The 23,849-nt window shown below is 40.4% G+C and overlaps 1 protein-coding gene across 4 annotated transcripts in view; it reads right to left on the bottom strand.

The window, feature by feature from the left end:
* Positions 1–6,403: 6,403 nt before the first annotated feature.
* LOC6034248 (calcium-transporting ATPase type 2C member 1) overlaps positions 6,404–23,849 on the bottom strand; it is a 128,391-nt gene continuing 110,945 nt past the window's right edge. For 3 of the 4 annotated variants that reach the window (XM_038251194.1, XM_038251193.1, XM_001844541.2), the window contains exons 4-9: positions 20,523–20,790; positions 20,227–20,464; positions 19,351–20,166; positions 12,712–13,027; positions 12,195–12,645; positions 11,888–12,133 (exon numbers count right to left, since the gene is read on the bottom strand). In XM_038251194.1, coding sequence (XP_038107122.1) covers positions 11,888–12,133; positions 12,195–12,645; positions 12,712–13,027; positions 19,351–20,166; positions 20,227–20,464; positions 20,523–20,790 — 2,335 coding nt within the window. Of the gene's footprint in view, positions 12,134–12,194; positions 12,646–12,711; positions 13,028–19,350; positions 20,167–20,226; positions 20,465–20,522; positions 20,791–23,849 lie in introns of all 4 variants that reach the window. The other variant, XM_038251192.1, reaches the window with a different exon arrangement.

The following is a 23,849-nucleotide window of genomic DNA, read 5'->3' as shown; positions in this document are numbered from 1 at the left end:
TACTTCAGTAAAGTCTGTTTAATCACGATTTTAAATAAAGTAACATAAACAACATCTCTGCCATCAGCAGTCCCTGTTTATATAGCCCTGTCAACCTGTCAAACAAAAGACTACATGAACCTCGTGACGGAAAAAAAGCTACATGAACAAAGCGCCATGTACATTCGGCGAAGAAAAACGAATCATAACAAAGCGTCCCCCTCAATGACAGCAGGGTGATATAGACGTTGGTGATTTCAAAAGAAGTTATGTTTGTTTTCTCAAATAAAATTACGGAAATAACGTTTTATTGAATTTGGATGATCAAGTATCAATAAAAGCAACGTTTTTCATCGTTTGTTATCATTAGAACATCTTATTTTGCTTTTATATTAAAATGGGAATTGAAAATGGATGCTCAACATTCAAATTCGTTTTTCTCAAAACGCATGGTTTGTACATGATGCTTTTTGAAATGTTGGCGTCGATTTGCAACAACAATTCTGGAGTTTTTTTTTTTAAAGGTCCAATAAACCAAATTTTCAGTTTTTGATTTTTGGGTGTTTTTTAATACCCCTGACTCAAGGCGGTTTCAAAAACACCCAAAAAGCAAAAACTGGAAATTTGGTTTATTGGACATTTCTAATCTAATCTAATCAGACCCTAGCGCAGCCAATCTTTCTAAGGGATCCTGGAAAGTGCCTTAGGTTAGATGACGCCTAGCACTCTTCTTGTCATTTATTAACATTTGTAGTGCGCCATTGCATCGGAATGCATTGAAACATCACAAGCGTTAAAGCGGCCAGACCTACTGCGTAAAACCGTATCGCAGAGATGACTCGTAATTGGGTTGAGTTTGAGCACTGAGTGTTCGAACAACAACACAATTCTGAATCGACAGGGGAGGAAGAAGCGTGGGGACACACCACCATACGCCCCGTGATTTGGTTGTATTCGTTGGGAGCACCATGCTAAGAAGGTTTGGTACTCCGGGACCCTCTGGGATGGGACATTGTATTTCCACGAATGCCCTGGACACTATTTGCCGTGGTTATAGCGCCACAACTCGCTCTCTGTAACAGTATTCCTAATTCCAGTCGACGCTCACCAAGTCGTCATGGCCTAGTGGTTAGCATTTTTGCTTACCAATCCAAAGGACGGGGGATCGAACCCCGACTTTGATTTTTCGTTCATATTCATCATTTCAAATTTATGTGTTCATAACTTTCTCGTTGGGAGCAGATGGGAATCGAACCCAGAACCATTCGCTTACAAAGCGAACACCGTAACCAGTCAGCCACGGCCGCTCCCTGAAATTTGGTTTATTGGACATTAAAAAAAACTCCAGAATTCAAAACTTCACAATTTTTCGGAAAATCCATTCTCCACGTCCATTCAGACTTGAGTGGATTAAGAAATAATTGAAATTTATGTCAAGATCAAGCCAAATCGTCCCATGGCTAGGCTAGTTTTCCAAAATTGATTTTAAACCTTTTGTGGTCTTTTAAGGGTAATTGTGCTAAGAAAAATAAGTTTTATCGCTGTGAACAATAATATCAGTAATTTAAGCTTATTATTTTGAACATAAAAGAAACGAACTGTTGCTGAGATACAGCCTCAACACTAAGATTTTTTACCGAATTCGGTAGTTGAAAAATGAGTAAAGCTTAGATCGGTAAACCATCTGTCGAAATTAACATAATTTTACCGAATATTGGTTGTAGAGTAGAGTGGGGCTAAGGTGCGCACCTAATGGTAATCGTTCTGTCGCTGGTGACCATAAAATATTTTTGATTCGTTGTATATACCAAATGGTACCCTTGTCCATAGCCTTCAAAATATAGTAGGGGAACTATACCCTTTTTCAGCCTATTTCTCTATTATCGGCCTATCAGCACTTTGATCATGAATTGTAGCTTTTATAAAGTGTTTTTTACTGTTCCAAAGTAATAAATAAAAGTGAGCAAGCAACTCTCCATTGTTGATACATCTGAAAATGTTGATTTAATAGCGGAAAACGGCAAAAGTAATGAGAATTGGTCGAACGGCTTAGAGTGATTAAAATGGGTATATTTCCCCTACTAGGATTCACCTCAAATCGCTTACATCACAAGAACCAGGCAATTGCCCAAAAAAATGAAGTGCGCCCCTTTGCCCCATATGTAATCATCAATTTACCGAAATATTCAGCAATTGAAAATTCGGTAAACTTCACCGAATTCGTTAAAATATCTAAGTGTGTAGAAAAAAATTTAGAGTGAAAAACAAAAAATAGAAAGTGAAATAAAAAAACAGGATTTTTTCCATGTACTGTTTTTTTTTTGAGTCCTAACCATTATCAACAATTTTGCTGAAGACACCAAAGACATCGATCAGAAAATCTCTTCTAAGAATACATTTTTTTCACATTTACATACCCGTTTTGTATGACAAGCCCTTAATATTTTGCCTTACTCACTATTTTTTGAAAAAAAAACTAATGGTAACAGGAAATGCGAATGGAATGCATAAAAAAACATTGAAACAATATCAAAAAAATATCTAAGAAAAGTCGATTCGACAAAGCATAGGGAATTACTCATGGATAACGATTTATCCGATCAAATGAATACAACACTAATAATCACGAAAAACTACTCCCATAATGGTATGATATGTGAAAGTTCATATTTATAATAAATACTAAAAATTCAAACATTAGTAAATGAAGCGATTTTTTCAGTCAATTTAACGGTGCACATAAATCAGAGCTTTTGCACCCAGATTATTGTTACAGACATTTTAGTATCTTCTAAACTACGGGAACTCTCGATTTAATTTTTAATTCATTCCCTAAGCTACTACAGTACAGTCATCCCTCATATTCGGAACAGTTTGCAGATCGGCCAATGTTCAAAAAATCATGGAAAATCGATAATTGAACTTAATGATTCGCTTTTACCTTCATTCGTAAGGTTTTCTTGCGATCTTTCGAATGCTTTATCGAACAACTGCAAATTTTAATTTTTATATCAAGTTTTTGAAGAAAAACTTTAACCCTTGAAATCCACAAATTCGGAACACTTTTTTCTTACGGATGTAAATAAACTTTGGTTCTCTCCATGAGTACATAACTTTTACAAAATAATGACTTCACGCTCTGAAACCAGAGAAACTCAAACTTAGTTATGTTTTATGAATGGCCTGATAACTTTTTTTGTGAAAATATCAGTTAAATTCAGGTGTTCCACAATTGTGGGAGGCACAATAACATCCCACAATTATGGAACAGGCAATTTGGGGGAAGTGTTTTGCTGCTCTGAATGAAAAAGTCTTGAGATGCAGTTTTTTGTTTTAAAAGTACTACTTTTATTAGTGAAATAGCAAGAAAATGTCTAAATAAAGGTCCTAAAAATAGTAGGGTCGACAGAAAAAATGAATTTGGCATGCTATCCAGCTTTTTAAGCGAAAATGGCGTTCGAATGGTGAACGCCCGAAATGTCAAAATCACGCAGTGGTACCAACATTACGAAAAAAGTGTGCCATGGCATGACAGCCGCATTTTTTTTCTAATGTTGGTGCTACTGCGCGATTTTGACATTTCGGACGTTCAACATTCAAACGCCATCTTGGCTTAAAAACCTGGATTGACAAATTCGCAATTCGCAATTTCGCAATTTTCAGTGTAAGAACGGGCCTTGACCGATCTTATGCACCAGGTTCCCGACGAACACGCACTGCCCTTACACCTACATCTCACCCTTGCTCTGAGTCAGTACGAGCAGCACACTAGAACACGCTTTGAGTGTTCGTGCCAGGCATGCACACCTTCTTTTCCGGTTACGCATTTTAACTCGGCCGGGGGTGGTACATTACGTAGGGTTTGATGTAAGTATAAGCGCCTAACCATTTATAGTGTGCCTATCAATTTTCATAAAAGCAAGTATTGTTTTATTTTTTAGTTTGAATTCAAAAACTAATTGTTATTTACTGTGTACTGTTTTCTCCTGAAATCTTCCCTAATGTTGAATCGTGTTAATCTGTTGCTATTTCTTCTGTCGCGGTGTTTTGTTACAATGTTTTGAACCTAAGCATGTTATTAAAAAGTTTACCAAAAGTACAATAACGTTGTGTGTGACTTTGATCATTCAATATATTGAGTAAGGACTCAAACCTTACTTGTTTGAAGAAAAGGACGTAGATTAAAACAATAGACAATAAAGGAAAGCAAACTACATAAAGTTCGATACTGAAAGAATAAGTGTATGTTGAAGGAAAGAAGAGTAAAAGCTGTATGAAGTAGATTAAAAATATAGGCAATAATTTATGAAAAAGCTATCTGATAAAGGATAAATAATATCATATAAGCTTAGATAGCATTAATGACAACTTCAGGAGCCGATTGGGGATGTTAGGAAAACACATAGCAGTTAAAACTGGCAAATAAAGTAGAGGAGACTTGACAGATAAGTGAAACAGGACTAAAGTAGTTGGAGATAAGAAGAAGAGATACTCCGAGTTGCGATGTTCTAGGTACATCCACAACAGTTCGTTCAACATGCTGTGGATCAAAACAATACCTTCTACAATCACAAATTACTTCCCTTTCCCACATTGCCGCTTTATGATGTAGTCCGTGCTCTGCAAAGAAAGGGATGTTAGTAAAATATAAACACTATAAAATATCGATACAGTTACTTTCGTGAACCTGAGTGACATCAGGGTTTCTTATGTTGTTGCTGTTGTCTCCAGTGTGATAATATCACTCCAAAGTGGTTGTCGTGGTGCAATCGTTCTCCAACCGTAGGCCCAGACACGACATGAAAATGGAAACAAACAAAAACAAAACAAACAAAAAGATGCATTAGTATAAGAAAATAAGAGAAACGAAAGATCATGCAATCCAAATAAAATGGTGGATAGTAAACAGAAGCAGAATTAGAAAATCAGTTATACATAATAAAGAAATAGAAGATAGATAGTAGCTGAAAGTGGAAAGAAAAGAAACCCCGTATTGCGATGTATCAGGTACATCCACAACAGTTAACTCAACATGCTGTGAATCAAAACAATACCGTCTACAATCTTCCCTTCCCACATTGCGCATCCCTTTCTTTTGGCCGTCTCTACTCTGACCCTCGCTGGTCAAAGGTTTACGAGTTCGTTTCCACAGGCCACCAGCAAGGTCACGTGTTGTCATCATGATGACGAAACCAAGCCAACGTGGAGGTAAGAAAATGGGTAACTTGCAAGGAACCAGAGCAGCTGTTTTGACCAAGGTCTAGGTCAGCTAACAGCACTACGGGTGTAGTTCCGCTCCTTCCAGGATGTTCCTCACCGGGTGTCAACCGAAAAGGTATCATTTCACCCTTGGCCTGCAACCTGGATTGACAAATTATCACAAAAGTGTTCCGAATTTGTGGGTGTTCCGAACTTGGTTCCGAATATGTGGGATGACTGTACTTGTTCGGTAATTGGCGTTGTTTAACTGGGCTGCTTTTTAACTGGGTGCTCGGTAACTGGGCTGTAGCCCACTTAATAAGCAGACAAACGTCAAAAAACAAAAACAAACCGAAATGATCCAGGGGTCAGTGGATGCAAAAAGCAAGCTAAACAAATTAAAAATCTTTTTTTTTTAAATTTCATGTCAAAATGAAAGGAACATTTAAAATTGAGCTCTGGAAACAAATATAGGCAACATTTATTTTTATATTTTGTAGAGAAATTGTTATGCATCGGTGGACCCCTCGTCATTTTTCGTTCAGCCCAGTTAGCGAGCAGCATTCGGTAACTGGGCTACGTTCTCAGCCCGGTTACCGAACAAGTACTGTATTTCCAAAAAGATTTAGAACAAAATTAGTAAATTTTTATAATCAAATTATTTCAGGATTAGGTATGTATGTTCAACAATTTTGGAATAAGAAGACAACAACTTCCTTGGTTGTACCCTTAAGCTTACCCAAATCTTTTGAGTAATTCCATGGAAAACCGGACACTTATCATATACTGAACTTATCAAACTTTCTGGCAGAATATTTGAATGTTTAAGAATTTCAGAATTACGCTTTATACAGAATTCGAAATAACTGAAGCTATCCACGATCGAAACTACACTCCCTATTTGATCAGGACTTAATTTCAACTGAATCAAACCCCCTTACAGGATTGCATCTGCCCTCAGCCTCACGCGGTTCTCTTTCCTCCCATCCTTCGATCAATTAAGGTCCCCTATCCGAAGATCGTAGAAGAATCAGAAAGAGAGGCGAAAGCAAAAGCCGGAAATCATTGCCCATTTCTAGTTCGCGCTAGATTCATTCAGCAGCTTCGTGGTTTTCGATACACGAAAGGAGAGAAAGCAACGTTGTAACGAGCGCATAATCGAAATGACGTGGGACTCGGGATGTGATACTTCGCTACGACCAATAAGTGCATAAAACTGAACCTGTAAAGTTTATCGTCTATTGTTCCACTGTTGTTAATGTGTGTTATGAGTTTTTTTTTGTTTTGTTTTCTTCTTCTTCGAATGAGTACTACATAGTTGCTTGCTTTGCTTGATTAAATCAAAATGTAATTTTCACTATTTGGTTTGCAATTGAAAATATTTGTAGTACTCAAACATTGGTCGGCTCGTATCTTTTTTAATGTATTTTTTTGTAATTTATTCCACAAAAGCTGTGCTTCAATTTGAAAACACAAATTTGTTTTCATTTGGAAAAAAATATGTAAAAAGCGTCTTAATTTGAGCGAAATTGTATGCAAATTATTTTATTAAATCAACTGTGAAGTGAATTTCACACTTACACTCAATCGTGATCAAACTGAAAAAAAAGTTTATTTTCCAAATGGTAACAGTTCTTTCACTTGGTTAGGTTATATTTGTATCGATTACACCCATTTAATTATGTTATTCTTGTTTCTTTTTTTTTTGTTGCTCATGTTGCTTCTGCCTCGGTTGTTTAATATTTGCGTTAAATACACTTTTAGTTTAGTAGTGCTGGTACGTTCAAATGTATGCATCCGTTACTTTTTTTATTGCTGTTGCTCCAATTTTATTGTTTTCGCGTCGCTTCTGCATCATCTGCTTAATGTGTTTGTGTGTTTAATGCTTGAGTGTGTAATTTGTGTATGTGTATTTGCGAGAGACTTGATGCGGGTTTGGCAATGATATTTTTTGTCTTTTAATTTCTTTTGTTGTTGTATAAGATTATAAGGAAAGAACTGTGCGCACATGTATAATAATGCTTGTAAATAGTTTAGTAAAAAGTCGAAATACAGCATCGGGGTGAGGGAAACTGATGGAGTTGAACGGTTTTATTGACATAGATTCCAACACGCAAAATTTAAATAATAAAAAAATCTCTTTAAAAATATTTAATTTTGAATCTATCAAGTTTTTTTTAATAAAAAAAAACAACTTAAATTAAACACTGCGTTGCGATTAAAAAACACAGTTTCATAACAAAAAAGTAATCCACGTTGCGAGAAACCTAAATAAAAAAAAAGTTACTCAAAAATAAACGCGCGTTGCGAATAACCTAAATAACAAACCAAATTGAACAACATCACTTTTGCGTGTAACAATCTGTCAAATTTCACGCTCAAACTGGAATGTGTGAAAATGGGTTTGAATATCTCAAAGTTTCGTTTGCGATCATTCTTCACAATGGAAAATTGCAACAAAAAAAAATCGCAACCGATCTTCGAGATCGATCTCCCCAAAAGAGAGATTTTCGTTTTGTGAACGACCTGATATGTGGCGAATTTATGTGTTTGTGTGTTTGGTGAAGGCGACAGAAAAGTTCGATCGATGTTTAGAATAAGTGTTGCCTGAAGCGGACAAAGCAAGAGGTGGTCAAAGTTTGGAGGATGAAGAATGAAATTCATTTTCGAGAGAGATAGGAGGGGAATATTTTACCAACACTGAATTCACACCAAATTGTAACTAATACTGGGTATGGCTGGCTTATATGTACAATGAAATAATTTTGCTTTTTATTTGGGTATGATTTTTTTTTGGCTGCCGAAAAAAGGCAGCACAGTAGAAAAGCATCAAATTGATGATATTTGCATGATATTTTTGTTGTTGGGAAAGTTCGCAAACTTTCAAAAAATGTGCTGATGATGGTGATGGGCTTTGCTTCAAAGTTCACGCTCGTGCTTTTCAAGTTGATTGCAGTAATTGATTGTGCTTCTAAAATGATGATGATGTTGTGCTCTTGTGGTTGACGTGTGATCTCTTGCTTCTTACTTCAGATTTTCTTTAGCAGTTACACTTTTTGTTACGTTTCTTCTAAGAACAATCGAAGAGTTTTTTTTTGTTGGTTTTGTTTTCCTACCAGATTTTTTTTTTCACATTATTCACAAATATTGAACAAGAAACTCATTCTATTCTATTTTCGGGTTTGATTTTGCTGTGTTTTGTTTTTCAATCGTGTTTCAAACTTTCAAAAACCTATTCAACAAATTATTTCTGTAGTTTGTGCATGTCTAAATGCCGATTAGTTTATTGGTAGTTAATTATTTCAGTTTTGTCACAATTTGTTTTGGTATATTCATTTATTTAATTTCTTTCATTTTTGTTTTGCAATTGTCATCATGTTTTTCGATCATTCTCACGCTAGAAGATTTGCTTGGTAGGTGTTTGTTGCTGTTATGTTGTTGTTGTTATGCTTGCTGTTAGACTCTTTCACATCTTTTTTGTTGTTGTTAAGGATTCGCTGATCTTGTTAGCGCTGCTGATATTGTTTGTTTTCTCATTGTTTTAGAAGACAACCAATCAGATCAACTGCTTTCGCTGGTGGTGATTGTTCAAACGTTTCTGCTGCTTTTTGTCAAACTGCAATCGACTTTATTTTTAGTTTCCAGGTGAAATTGGTAGCTTTCAGGGTGTTTTGAGAAGCTTTTTTCATAAGATTAGGTAAAATTACACTTGGAATGATTTAAAAATGAATATTTCACAATTGAGTTTCCATAATTCATTGAAAATGATTTGGTGTTCAACACATAATATTGTGATGAAACTTTGATTGAAATCCAGTGATATAACAAATGTGAATGAGTTCCATTGAAAAAAGTATGGTGAAAGTTATTTTAGCTCAAAATGAAGAAGTTCTAGTCACAGTGTAGGACACCGGCAACAAATTTGTTTGGTTTGACCGACGGTTTGTCGTTTACTTGGGAGAAAAAGTGGCCATGCTCATTTGACAGTGTGCCCGCTAGACACTCTTACATGAAGACACTGATTTTGAGGCAAACTTACTTCCGCCATACTATTGACAGTGGGCTTCGTAGAAGTTTTACTTGTAATAAAAGCTCTATTTGAATTCTAGTTAAAATGACTTCAAATTTTTTATGTATTTTGTTTTTAAAATCATTCCAAGTGTACTTCCACCTAACTTTCTAGTAATTGGGGTATTAAACAACCTAAAAACAGCAAATTCCAACAAAATAAACGGTCAAATTCTGGCGCCTTCAAGCCTGTGCAACCGGGTTACGTCGTAAGACATCGATATACCTACTTCGAGACAGCGACACTTGGAAAGCCGGGGGATTACATTCCGCGCATACCTACCGCGCGTTTCCAACTCGCGTGAATGTGGTTTAAAGTATATCACAACAAATAAGGTTATAGTTTCATCAAGTTGAGCCGGTTTCGAAAATCAGCCTTGCCACCACACGCTTTATGTAACGGAACTGGTTACTATTGTCATCATCGTAAAGGTTGTTGCTAATTGCCGTCAAGACTCGCCTCCTCTATACCTGCGCTATACTCTTTCGCTTTCGCGCAGCAGTTCAGGTAGATTTTCGCTACGCTGAACCGCATCCCTAGAACATATCTCTCATTCTACGATTGCCCACACGTGGGCACTCTCAGCTAGTAGGTTTTGGACACCGCAGTTTTACTCGATATGTTTCATTTTGCTTCCCTTTTCAGTCCAACTACACACAGTTTAAAGATTCTAAGGGTGCAGACGGCCCGGGAACGGAGTGTCACAGCTCGATCTATTCTTCTGCAATACGACTTCAAATCCATTATTGTCGAGAGAAATAACGATTTAAAGGACAAAGATTTGTGGTTACTTCGGGAAATGCTCTAAAACAAAGGGCGCCCTACATTTGTGAGGGACTCTAATCTGTTGTATCGCGGGTAAAGATAGTACTTATTGTCAATTTGTATCACAACACAACCCATTTTACTTAGTATTTGAGACGCGTGACACTGGAGTTGTTCGGGCCGTCTGCGAGTTAAGGAATGTACAACTGATCTACTTAAAGTTAGAAGGCATAGGAAGGGACAGAATTTCTTTCAACATAAGGTGAAATCTAGATTAAATTTTCAAAACAACCTATCCCTCATGGGTTTCCTATGCAGATAGGGCCTTTTGAAAATTTAATCGAGAAACCACAGAAATCATAGAGAACAGACGTCCAGAACATAACTGTAATAAATAATCGATCGAGCTTGGTTTGGTTTTAGCGAGATTTGTCTATTGAAAAAACTTGCTGTCGGATCTTGTCCGGAAGAATTCCGAAATGAGATCCTGCAGCACGTTGTACCGATGAGTAGAGCCTAGAGATCCTAAATAGGGAGACTGGACGAAGTGAATTTGACGTACCCAAACAGACGCGAGTTTGACGTATCCAAACGAGCATTTGCCTTTACGCCCAGCAAAACTTATCAGTGTTGCCAAGCTCAAAACATACGTTGCCAGATCGATTTAGCAAGCTTAGACCAGTCTCCCTATTTAGGGTCTCTAGTAGAGCCCCCTCAACAAACGTCATAGGAGTACAAGTTTACTTCCGAATCATAGTCCGGATTTCTACTGGAAAAGATCCGGCAGCAAGTTTGTAGGTTGCTTGACGTTTGCTGGGGGTGCCGAAAAGTGAGGTTAAAATGTTTCGTGCAAACGATCCGTTGCAGCTCCGCATTCACGTTCGAGTTAAAAATCCGTAGTTTTGTGCGTAATTTGATTTGGTTTGAGCGCCACAAGTTGCGGAGATTTGCGAAAACACTTATGCTCTTTTAAGCCATGTGAAAATGACAAGCTTGGTCCAATTTTCTAAGAAAAATAACAAAATGTCGATTTTTGAACGATTCTCGAACCACTTTTCCCACAACGAAATCATTTGTTTACGTCAAGTGACATCTGACCACCGAACGACTACACTCTCAATTGAAGGTGATCAAAATGTTGTTAAAAGTTGCCCAAAGTTGACTTGATCAGCGAGCACTATTGTTTACAAACAAAGAACCGCTGCGGCAGTGCTGCCAAACAAACAAACAATTCTGGACGTCTGTTCTCGAAAAAGTAAAAAAACACATAAAATTATAACTCATAAAAGAGAGAAAAAAAGATGTATTGACGATCGGCTACACAAACAATAAAGGGAATTTTGGCAAAACCATACGTTTCGGTGTACACATAAATATGAGCTATCAATTAATGAGAATCCGGCGATAGTTATAGTTGATTGATTTAAAATATCTACAAAAATACTTTATAAATAGCGCTAAGTAAACCTATTTCTGCCTTTGTAAATAAGTAAGAAAACGGACATGTGTCTTCCCCCAAAACGTTTCTCCTCTTTTTCTGTCTCATTTTACGGCTTGCCTTTAAAAATATCATCATTTCTATCGTGTATACGTGTCTAGGGTCCACTTTTAGTTACGAATGTTGTGTTTGTGTGTGGGGCAAACTGTTGTCAAGTATTTTTTTTCAGTTTTACCTTAATTATTGATAAACTGGAAACGCAAAAGAAATGGTCGATTCGATCCGCTTTCCTCGAACAGTGTTGAACGTTAAGCTTAAATAAGTCTCTTACATCGTGTTGTTGCTGCTGCTGATGTGTTTGATGTTCAGTTTCAACGCATACTTCCCACTTACTTTTTTGTTTAGTCCTTGTGCAATCTTCCAGCGTGAGCTGTTTGTCATACAAAGTCCAGCTCGCTGCGCTTTCTGTACATTCGTCGCTCCATCGTGCGCTCGAACCACTTCTTCAGCTCGGACACGATGAACACGCTCGACGTGAGCGACACCAGAAAGACCAGATCCATCGCGGAGAGCGCCTCCGTCTGGAACACCATCTGCAGCGGGGGGAAATAGATCACGAGGAGCTGGCCGAGCAGCGAGAAGCCAACGGCGAGCAGGAACATCCGGTTGGTGAAGAGACCGATCTGGAAGAGGGGAGAAGTTGTGAGGCTTGAATGAAAGGTTAGGGTTGTCTTAAAGTCCTACCTGAAAAACGCTCTTGGTTTGCGATCGACAGCTCAGCGCGTTCCACATGTCAAACAGGACGAAGCAGGTGAAGGTCATGGTGGTATCCCGGCTCGTAACCCCGGTTCCGTCGGCCATCTCACGCTGGAACACCCACAGCGTTCCCAGAATGATGATCCCGGCCGACAGGAGCACGTTGATGATCAGCGACTTGGAGATCATGGGCTGTTTAACGTTGCGAGGTTTCTGCTTGAGCACGTCCTGATCGACGGGTTCCACGCCGAGCGACTGCGCCGGCGGACCGTCCATAATAATGTTGATCCACAGGATCTGCATGGCATTCAACGGGTTCGAAATGCCCATCAACGTGGACAGCGCAATCAGCGAGAGAGCCGCGATCGAGGTACTCAACTGAAAGCGGACAAAGTTCCGGATGTTGTAGAAGATGCCCTTGCCTTCCTCGATGGCAGCACTGCAAAACAATAAACATAACCTCAAAACCTGACTCCATACTAACAATCCCCACCCGCTTCCTTACATGATTGTGTGGAAATCATCATCCACCAGGATCATATCGGCCGCCTCCTTACAAACGTCCGTCCCGTTTTTCCCCATGGCAATCCCGATGTCGGCCCGCTTGAGCGCAACCCCGTCATTCACTCCGTCGCCGGTCATGCCGACGATGTGTCCGTTTTGCTGCAGGGCCTTCACGATCGACAGCTTGTGCTTGGGCGTCACGCGGTAGAACACCGACACCGTGTTGATGACCTTCTCCAGCTGCAGCTCGCTCAGCTGGTCGATGTCGTGGCCGGACATGGCCTGCATGTGCACGATGTCCAGCCCGATCTTGGAGGCTGTGGGATGATTTTTTGTTAGCTTGTTATCAAAGTCTGTGATTCAACGAAGTTTTTATTAAGAGAAAATCATAATAAATTTTATACTAAATTCAAAGTTAAAATGTTGGTACCGTAAACTGGGGTCAATCGGGACACATGGGGCGAATTGGGAAAGCAGTTTTAACCATGTTGGAGCACAATATTTTGATTTTTCTGGTTGGTTTCGGTTAGAACAGACTCAGGCCAACAAAATGTGTACATCCATTTCCAAATTTAAAAGCTTTAAGTGCTCTAAAAACTGATGTCCCTATTCAGACTGTAGTCCCGATTCACCCCAGATTACGGTAGTTAAGAATAAAGTTGGCACCCTCAGCCAACATCAAACTGTCCAGTATCCGCGTACCTCTTCCTAACGTCTGATGACAGCTGTCAACTTGGCATCAGACGTTAGGAAGAATATCAACGTAAAAAGTGAAGTTGAAGTATAAATAGTAACTTGTTGACCGAGATCGATCGAGGAAAACTTTCAAGAAAACATTAAATGTAAAAAACAAATTAATGTATTGACGTATGTAATAAGTGACACCAAAGTTGACACCCAACTTTTCGGCACCCTCAAAAAATTGACCAGGATGATCCTGGAATCGAATAACAGAATAACAGAAGAGATAGGGGAAGTGGAAACCTCCTGAACAAACGTGCCTAATCATCAAAGGGTAGCAGCATGATGATTATCAAACTCGTTAATTATGAACTGAAGAACAACGAAGAGAAGACAAGTTTTCACGTTCCTGTGCGTTTTAGTCGGTCCCAGGTAGGAGATCCTGCAATCAAGGAGGAAATCCTAAACATATTCCGAAAGAAAGACTGTTCGCAGATTGGATATTTACTGAAGGCGTCATAATTTCAAATTCTGTTATCAATTGTTATTTTGAAAATTTTCATTGGTAGAGTTAAGGTGATTTTTACTGAAGAGCATAAAAACATAGGATGTCTTCATTTTAGAGATCGGAGCGATTAGTCTTTCAAAAGTTTTAGATTTATATCAGAACCAGAAGAGTGAACACCAAGGTGACGTCCGTACTTGAAATGAGTAAATAAAGGAGAAGGAATAGTGCGACTGAAATTGTTTAACTAGTCCGACAGACAATAAAATGACAACAGCTTTTGAAATAAATTATCTTTATTCTACGTTTCCACTTTCAATTTGCCAATCCTATCAAAATCACACTTATTCGTGGTGCAGCAACTTCTTGACCATCCCAATCGAACTGTGGATCTTGTCAAAGTACCCGCCCTCCACTTTCTCGGTCGTCGTCTCCGCCGGCGCTGCCGCAATGTGGTACGGAACCTTCACGATATCGGGCACCTGGAAGTTGATCTTGGAGGGCACCTTCTTGAAGACGTACTTCTTGTAAGGCACCTGCCGGATCACCTCGACCTGCTTGATCACTTCGACGTGCTTCTCGACCGGCACGTGGCGGATCTTCTCCACGTGCTTGATGACCTCGTACGGCACCTCGACCTTGTCGATGATGACCTTCTCGATCGGGACCTCCTTGATCACCTCGACGGGACGCTCGACGATCACTTCCTTCGTTACGGGGACGTGCTTGATCACCTCAACGGGTCGCTTCACCTCGACGTGCTTGTCAACGGGGACCTCCTGGATGATCGTTTCCGGAACATGCTTGACGATCGTGTCACCCTTGACGAGATCGAGCTTGACGACCGGAATCGAAACCTTCTTGATCGTTGGCACCGGGACGACGACGGGGAGTTTGGTCGCTTGGGCGATTGTCACCGCCAGGGCGCAGAGAACAATGAGCTGGATAGAGGAGTTGGGTTAGAATAGAACAAGTTGTACAAGAAGTTTGTTTGCTTACCACTTTCATGATTATCACTTGGATGTGTAGATCGCTTGAATGCGTTGATGCAAGTAATGCTAAACAAGCCTCTTTCCCACTTTATATAGCGAAATAGAAATGTAACGAGCAATGAACCAAGTGCGTGATGTAAAAGGTACCTCCCAAGAATGTCGCTCAAACTGGTTGAGTTCACTTTTGGCACCATCGGAAGAGGGAAAGCAATTTTTGCAAAGGTGCTATAAAAGCGACCACTTGAAAGAAAGCAGGTATCAGTTTCAGTCCATACTTTCTCATCAAAGGTTCTTGCAGTCATAATCTAGTGATAATGAGGGTGGTAAGTCCTTAGCAAACAAAAATCGTAACAAAAATTCTTCAACCAAACTCTTTCTCCTCAGATTCTAGCAATCTTCGCCATCGTGCTGGCTTGTGAAGCCAAAATCTACCCCATCAACGTCCCCATCCCGATCCCGGTCCCCGAACTGGACATCAAGCACATCGAGAAGAAGATTTCTCCCGTCAAAGAGGTCAAGGTGCCGGTGATCAAGCGAGTTCCGGTGGAGAACTTGATCGAGCACACGAAGGACGTCGAGGTGATCAAGCACGTCCCAGTAGAGAACGAAGTCAAGGTGTTCCGTGATGTGGAAGTCGTCCGGGAGGTGCCCGTCGAGCGGATCATCCACAAGCGAGTTGAGGTTCCGGTTGAGGTTATCCGGGAGGTCGAGCTGATTCGGGAGGTACCGGTCATTAAGGAAATTCCTCACGTGAAGGTGGTCAAGGTGGTGAAGGAAGTCCCGGTGGAGGAGATCGTGTACAAGGATGTGTACGAGCCGGTGACGCACCCGGTGAAGATTCCGATTCACGTGCCGGTCATTACCGAGGATGTGAAAGAGCACCCGTCCAAGTTTGGACATTTGCTGAACTTTAAGAAGTTTCTTGGATAGAGAGCAATAAATGACTGATCGTGTATGAAAATTAAAAAAAAAATTTTTTTGTTTAATCCCCAAAAGTTGATTGTCACAAATATCTCCTCAGAAGCTGTAAATCCAGTTTTTGGATTTCCAACGACAGCGTGAAAATTTACACAGACCGTGACTTGGTTGCAGGTTCAAACATTTGATTGGTCATATATCCGGTGATGGAAACTTGCTTCGAGATTTTTGAAATGCTGAAAAACATTCAACACCACAAGCTGGTACACGATAATATTATTATGAAAATCTGTGTCAAATGCATGCCATCGTAATCTATCATCATCATCCATATTCGGAATTTGATAGACATTAAATTCCGATTTTTAATAGATTAAAATACTGAAATTAATCAAAAGTTTTGCTGCAAGTGTTCAAAACGACTTGAGTGCATTTGATTTCGCATTCGCATGGAGATGGTGATCTTAGCGGGTTGCAGACTGGATTTCGTCATGTATATGTGATGATTGTGTTGCCCAGGTAGCTTAGAAATTGATTAAAACTAACCTGGAACCGGTTCCCGGAAACCTGAATAACAGCAAACTTGCTTATTTTGATGAACCTCAACAACCAATTCGTCGCCGTCGTGACAAGTTAGCACGTGCATTTCGGGCCAAATTGAGTTAAGAACGCCATTTTGTGCAGCTAACAAAGCCTCATCTTTTGACCTTCACAGATCCCAAAAATTCGATTTCAATCCTGAGATATTCAACTAAATCCTAAAAATCTCCGTACATTTTTGTCACTATACATATGAAAGTAGTTTCAATCTTGTCGTGCTATCTTGTCACTCCCTGAAAATTGATGTAAGTGCGACAACTGGCCAAAGAGATTTTAGGTCAGAACGCGTTTGACGCACGTGCAAGTTAGACTAACGTAAACATTTGTAATTATAACTCGGGACTCCAGTAACCAACTTCAACCAAACTTCGGGACAATGCACAGAATGGTCAGCCAAACAAAACGTGTTTTTTTATTGTTTACATTGTGTGCTCTAGTTTTTGTTTATTCAATGTCAAACATTAAAACGCGTTTTTCTCGGAACGTCGAAATGGCGGGTCCGACAAGATAGCACGATAGCGTCGAATTAAAGAATTAAGAAAAAAAAGAACAGATTTTTGGGATCATAAAAATATTTATTTTTTTAAATTTGAAAACGCTTCTAATGCAAAATCTTGAATGTCAAACTTCAAGATTTTTTCATCTTGTCCTTTTTACCGGACGAGTTCCGAGATGTGGACGTAATCGCATTATCCACGATTTTATCCCACTGTGCGTTGTGTTATGAACCATCCTGGGTACTCCGGAACTGGTTACCGGCGGTTACTTGGTGAAATATGAAAGAAACCCTACCAAAACCGGAAATGGTTTTTATATGCATTTTTTTTTATTTGGCTCAAAGCTTGTCGGGGCCTTCCTTATGACCAAAGAAGCTACTTTGTGTCATTGGTTCATCTATACTAGTCTCCATACAATTTTGGCAGCTGTCCACACAAAAATAGTACGTAAATATTCGGAAATATGTAACATTTGGAAGAATTTACTGATCAATTTGGTGTCTTCGGCAAGGTTGTAGGTATTGTTGAGGACTATTCAGAAAAAAATATGTACACGGAAAAAAATGCCGATTTTTTAATTAACTTTTTTTTGTATGTATGTATGTATGTATTTGAACCCCCGTCTTGGCAGGACTTGGCCATGACCACAGTATATTTCAACTGAGACGGTTCGGTTAGTAACCACCATATATCTCAAGAACCTTTGAAGCGAATACCTTTCTCTTGCTAACGATTTCTTCTGAAATTGTACAGACATAGATCGGTAATGCAGATGACTCGGGCCAGGCAATCCACGACTCCCTCGTCCAGTTCATAGGGGGATGGCGTCGCTATTTTTAGACCACGTTTTCCACTTTTTCTCATCGAAACCGACTACTTTATCGACTTCATTTTGCTGGGCGAGATAGGACGCCGTCTATTTTTAGACGATGAATCAGCACTTTTCCACTCTTGCACTTAAAAAAAAACAGGTGGCAGCACGATGTAACGCCACGTCCCCATGAGTATATGAGATGGCCCTGGGCTGTTTTGAGACGGTGTTAGTAGTTATATAATGGTTTGATATGTTATAACCTTGTGACATTATTTCACCACTACGGATCAAATTCAGTTCTAGAGCTTTAACTCCATGATGGCCGACTGGTTAGCGTCCCAGACCATCAATCCAAAGGTGTGAGTTCGAATCCCACCTGATTCTTAAAGGTTTTTTGTTCATATTCAAAGTTCAATTCCTGATTCCAAATTTCAAGGACCCGACCGGGGTTCGATCCCTGAATCTTCTGCTTTCGAGGCAGAAGCCGCAACCATTAAACAACGGAGCCGGTTATATTTTTTAATTAACTTTTTTTTTAAACAAAAACTAAATTTCCAAAAATCCTTTTTTTATTTTTGAGATTTTTTGATATGTTTTAGGGGACAAAAACCCGCAATTTTTGAGCCATAGAGAAGTACCAGCAAAATTTTTGCCGCCGAGTTTTAAATTTCGAAAAAATGTGATTTTATAAAAAAAATCATACATAACATTTTCTTTACCTATTTTTAGAAATGTAAAATTGAGTTTTCAATCGAAAAGTCTTACAGATTTTTTGATAAAGGTCCCCGTTATCAAGATATAGCTACCGGAAGTTTGATTTCAGCAAAATATTTGCAGTCTTCGATTTAAAAAAATAGTAACCATGAGTGACCATTTCTAGAAATATTTATTTTTGAAAATTCAGAAAATTTGCCATAAAGATTTTACCTCTGGTTGCTGAGATGCAGCGGCTTAGAGAAAAAGAAACAGGAAAATTGAGGTTTTCTAAGTTCAAACAACCCAAACCCAAACAACCCTCAATTTTCTGGTCCGATTTTCAATGTCAAACAATATTGAATTTTTGCCGATTTTTTTGTTTTTGAAAAAATCGGCAAAGTTTCACGAATATTTCATTTTTTAACATTGAAAATCAAACCATTAGAAAATAGAAAGTTGTTTGAGTGAGACTTAGAAAAATTCAATTTTCCTGTTTCTTTTTCTGCCGCTGTATCTCAGCAACCAGAGGTCCAATCTTCATTGTTTCTTTGGTAATTTTAAAGCATTTTTTTTTATTTTTCACTCATGGTCACTATTTTTAAAAATCGAAAAACTCCAAAAGTGTCCTCAAGAACATAATGGGTCAGAGCACAACGACATGATGGCCATAGATTGTCTTATCTATTATTAACATGAAGTTTGATATGCAACATGATAGGGTTTCATCAAAACAGTCAGATTGGTAGTTTTTCGGGTATTCGGAAACCGGTTCCAGGTTAACCTTCTTACGGTATTGCTCTGCAGCATTTGCAAAAAATTAGACAACTTCAAATTTTTTTAATGAATTTTTGAATCACGGTTTTTGTCAAAAAGCTGATAGCCAATGAAACGAATAAAACTGGTCTATTTGGATTAAATATTGATAAAATTGACTCACCAATCGCCATCGCCGTCTCCTGCGCGTCCCCGGTCACCATCTTGACCAGCACTCCGCTGGCACGCAACATCTCGATCGACTCACGCACCAGTGGCCGCGGCGGATCGGTTATGCCGACCAGTCCCATGTACACCAGATCCTGGAACGATGATCCCTTGGCGATCGCCAGCACCCGAAGTCCCTTGCGCCCAATTTCGTACGCTTCCTGGAGGAACTCGGCCTCGTTTTGCTTGCTCAGGGTGATGGCTTGACCGCCGTACCAGAACTTTGTGCACTGTGGGAGTACCATTTCGATTGCACCCTTGACGAAGTAGATTTCCTCCTTGTTGTTGGAGTACTTGGGGACGGCCTTAACGGCCATCATTTTCTGCTCCGAGCTGAACGGGTACTCCTGTATCCGGAGAAAGTTGTCCGCGGCGGAGTATTGGCCGTTCTTCATGGCTACGGCGAGGAGAGCACCTTCCGTTGGTTGTCCGAGCAGGGTGTCATTTTGGATGATGGCATTGTTGCAGACTACGCCGGCTTCCAGCAGCTGGTTGATGCTTCGTTTTGCGTTTTCCATGCTGTTGCAGTCCCGGATGTGAATCTCACCGTTGTCGTTGTATCCAGCACCGGTTACGTCGGCCATGTACCCGTCCGAGGTGATGATGACGGTGACGGTCATTTCGTTCTTGGTGATTGTTCCAGTTTTGTCCGAACAGATGACCGTTACGCAGCCCAAGGTTTCTACAGTGGGGAGCTTCTTGACGATGCAGTTTCGTTTGGCCATTCGCATGACGCCGAGGGCCAGCGTGACGGTGACCACGATGGGAAGTCCTGAAAGAAGGAGATCGTTATAACTAGTTGTCCGAATTCTTAAAATTTGACCAAACTCACCTTCCGGAATGGCAGCCACGGCCAAGCTCACACTGATGGTGAACATTTCCACCAACGGTTTGGCCTGGATCCAACCCAGCAGCATGATCGCTCCGATGATGCAGAACGAGTAGAAGCTGAGCTGTGCCCCCAAAATGTCCATCGACTTTTGCAGCGGCGTCTTGGGCGCTTCCTCCGCCTGCATCATCTTGAACACCTCACCGAACTCGCTCTTCTCGGCGGTGCTCACCACAATACCCTGCAGAACAAGACTCAATTAGTAAATGTTTACTTCAACGCGGATCGAACCGAATTACCTTTCCATTCCCGCACCGCACGAGCGTGCCCATGAAGGCGATGTTCTTCATGCTGGAGTGGTTCTTGGTGTTGTTTGCGTTCAACACCACCTCCATGCTCTTGCGAGCGGGCTCGGTTTCACCCGTGAAGCTGGACTCGTCAATCGACAAGTCGTACGCCTCGAACACCCGGATGTCCGCCGGCACGCGGTCACCCACGTTCAGATACACGATGTCCCCGGGGACGAGGTTCCGCGCGAGGAACGTCTCCAGCCGGCCTTCGCGCAAACTGAAAGGATAAATGAGATGTGATTTTAATATTTCATGCGAGTGTGGATTCTGGGCTATTTTGCAATTTTGACTTCGATATCGAATACGAACTGTAGGGGCAGGGGGGGCAGAATGGACCGCCTAAGGGAAATGCACCAAAAACCATAGAAAAACATAAAAATGTATGAATCCAGTGTAGTAGGCTTATGCTTTGGAATGTTCCCTTCAATGTTGTATACTTGGTTGATGAAAATTTTTTACTTAAAACTATTTTTGAGCCACTTTAAAAAAAAGTGTTTTCGACTAACTTTCCAGGGTGCGGGGCAGAATGGACCACCCTGCGGGGCAGAATGGGCCACATTAGAAAACAAGCCATTTCTTCTAATACAACGTTGAAGGGTGATAAGAAATTACTTGAGGGACCTTTCCATTATAGTTTCGATGAAATTTGATCACTTTTATAAAAATAGTAACTTAAAAAAACAAAGATTTTTGAAAATAGTGTAAATATGTCGAAAAAAAGACACTATTTTTGCAACTAAACGTCGAAACAACTAAAAAATCAACTTTTGTTGCATTAAACGTGATTTGTGAAGCTACCAGGAGTGAAATAATCCATTTAGCTCAATTTTTTTTAACTTTTGATTGTTTTTATAAGGCAGGAAAAGGGTGGTCCATTCTGCCCCCAAGTGGATTTTAATTTAACACTTCCACCACCAAGCCTCTAAATGAGTTTAAGGTTCCGTTGTTGTTTGTATACCTTGGTAGGAGCATCTAGTGACGTTATAAGCTTTGAGCAAACTTTTTCAAACAATCCAACTTTTCAGAAAGCTTATTTAAGAACCTCGAAATAAACAACATTTGCGTAGTTTTGTCAATAAATTTACATTTTTGCTCATAATTCGAAAAATACAATGAATTCAGACGTCGTTTTCGGTATGGTGATGCTATTTGACGTCCTTTATAAGACCCTTGCCTTACAATTGGTCTAAATCCATTCTGAAGCCCAAAACCAAGGGTGGCCCGTTCTGCCCCCATGGTCCATTCTGCCCCCCCTGCCCCTAACTATTTTTTTCGAATCCTTCCCCATCTTACCCTTTTACCCCCAAAATACCTGTTTTTGGATCGACCGTATTTTAATTATTCAGTTCAAAAAATAAAACTAATTCTTTCGAAACTCAAAAACAAAACTTTATTCAAAACATTTCTCAAGCAGGTTCATAGTTCCGTCCAATCAAAGAGTTTGCTTAAAATCCTCCAGCAGTCGGTTAGCTGCGTTCGAGATCTGCTCACAGCTGGAAAGGTGCAACCAGCGAAGCTGACTGCAGCTGGCGATGATCAACTCCACTGAGTCGTCCGTAATGGGACATTTAGAAATTACCAGCTCCAGCAGAAGTGGCAGTTGGCAAACGGTGGCCATGGCTTCATCGTCGAATGTGATCACGGATTGAACCATTAGTTCTTCCAGTCGGGGGCACTGCTGTACCAGCTGAACGAGGAGATCTTTGGGAATGTCGCATTCGTCAATGTCCAAAACGGTCAAATTGTGTTGGTTGATGAAGATGGTTGAACTGTGTAAGACATCCACTCTTGTTAGAACCAGACGGCGTAGCGAGGGTAACTGCATCGAGAAGAGGTCGGACCAACTGCACAGTCTGCAGCAGCTCAGATAGAGACATTCCATTTTTGGGGAATTATCCAGATAACTTTGCAAGTTATCTATCTCGATTTGTAGGGAGTCCAGATTTAGATACGTCAAGTGTGGACTTTTGAACCTACCAAAAATGAACTTCTCCTTATTGGCTCGCATAGTTAGTTCCGTCAGCAGGGGCATCTCTACCAGAAAGGAGAGCAACACCGTTGGCCCGCTTGGCTTATGGTATACGTCGATCGTTTTCAGTCGGGGAAGATTTTTACCAACTTCGTGCAGTTCCTCGTAGTTGGCATAGATGGTTAAATCTTCGACGAAACGCTGCATCCGGCTAAGCTGTACTGCCGAAGCCTGTCCTCCTTCTTGATGTACAGATTCTAGCTTGAGCTGCCTCATTCCGGCAATCTGTTCCAGCATGTACGGGGTTATAATACAATTTAGCTGCTTCAAAGTTCTCTGTGACGAATTCATCACACGACAAACGGCCTCTTCGTTGAAATCCTTCAGTTCTGATAACACCACTAGTTCATTCAATCGCGGAAAAATCGGTCCAAAGACGCTGAACACGGTGTCGCAGCTCAGACATGTCAACTTTTCCAACCGGAAGTCCACGGAGTTAATTTCAACAGAACTAAAAACTATGTCATAGAGATTTAAATCCTCGAGGTTTGGTGTCTCCTTTAGCATGCACAAAAGGGTCGAAAGTGCCATTTCACAAGCGTAAAATCCAAGTGACGTCAGTAGAGAACCAAACGAGGACCACCACGAATCGACCACCAAGATCTTGACGTTATGCAACGAGGCATTTCCTGCCGGTGGCAAATGCTCCGCATTGTACAATCGATCCATGGTAAACTTCTCAAAACTAACGGAGAGCCTCCCGTACAACGCTCGCGACCCATCAACAATCTCCTTCCATCGATGGCTGGTCAACCGCGCCTGCAGAATCGATTTCCCCTCCAAGTGCTCAAAAATCATCAGCCACAGTTCCGGCGGAAGGTAGTCCTCGAGTTCATCTTCCAGTCGATCGACAGCCATCGAAAGCCGACACTCCGGGCAGAACCAAAACAGACCAGATTCGGCAGGGTCGGTCGTGAGTAGCACACTGGCGACGGAGTGATTCCCGATGACAACTTCGGACCGGAATCGTTTACGGCACGACCCGCTGCACCGGATGACGCCGTTGTTCAGCTGTTTGGGTTTCATGCTGGTTTTGGAATGTTTGATAATGATTTAGAATGTTTAAAATAAATAACTCTTATTTGTTTAATACCTGACGCCTATGTGAAAGGAACGAAATGGAATCTAACGACTCGTAAGATTTTGCAGGTCGTTACAAATATCAACCTCACTTTTTTATGTGCGTGCACGCAAAACAAACAAATGCGTCCGTAGATAGAGAACAACTCGCAAAACAAATTCCAACT

The sequence above is a fragment of the Culex quinquefasciatus genome, chromosome 2, assembly GCF_015732765.1.
Source record: "Culex quinquefasciatus strain JHB chromosome 2, VPISU_Cqui_1.0_pri_paternal, whole genome shotgun sequence".
Lineage (NCBI taxonomy): Eukaryota > Metazoa > Arthropoda > Insecta > Diptera > Culicidae > Culex > Culex quinquefasciatus.
Note: the sequence above shows the minus strand (reverse complement) of the source record. Positions and strands in the feature narration are given on the sequence as shown.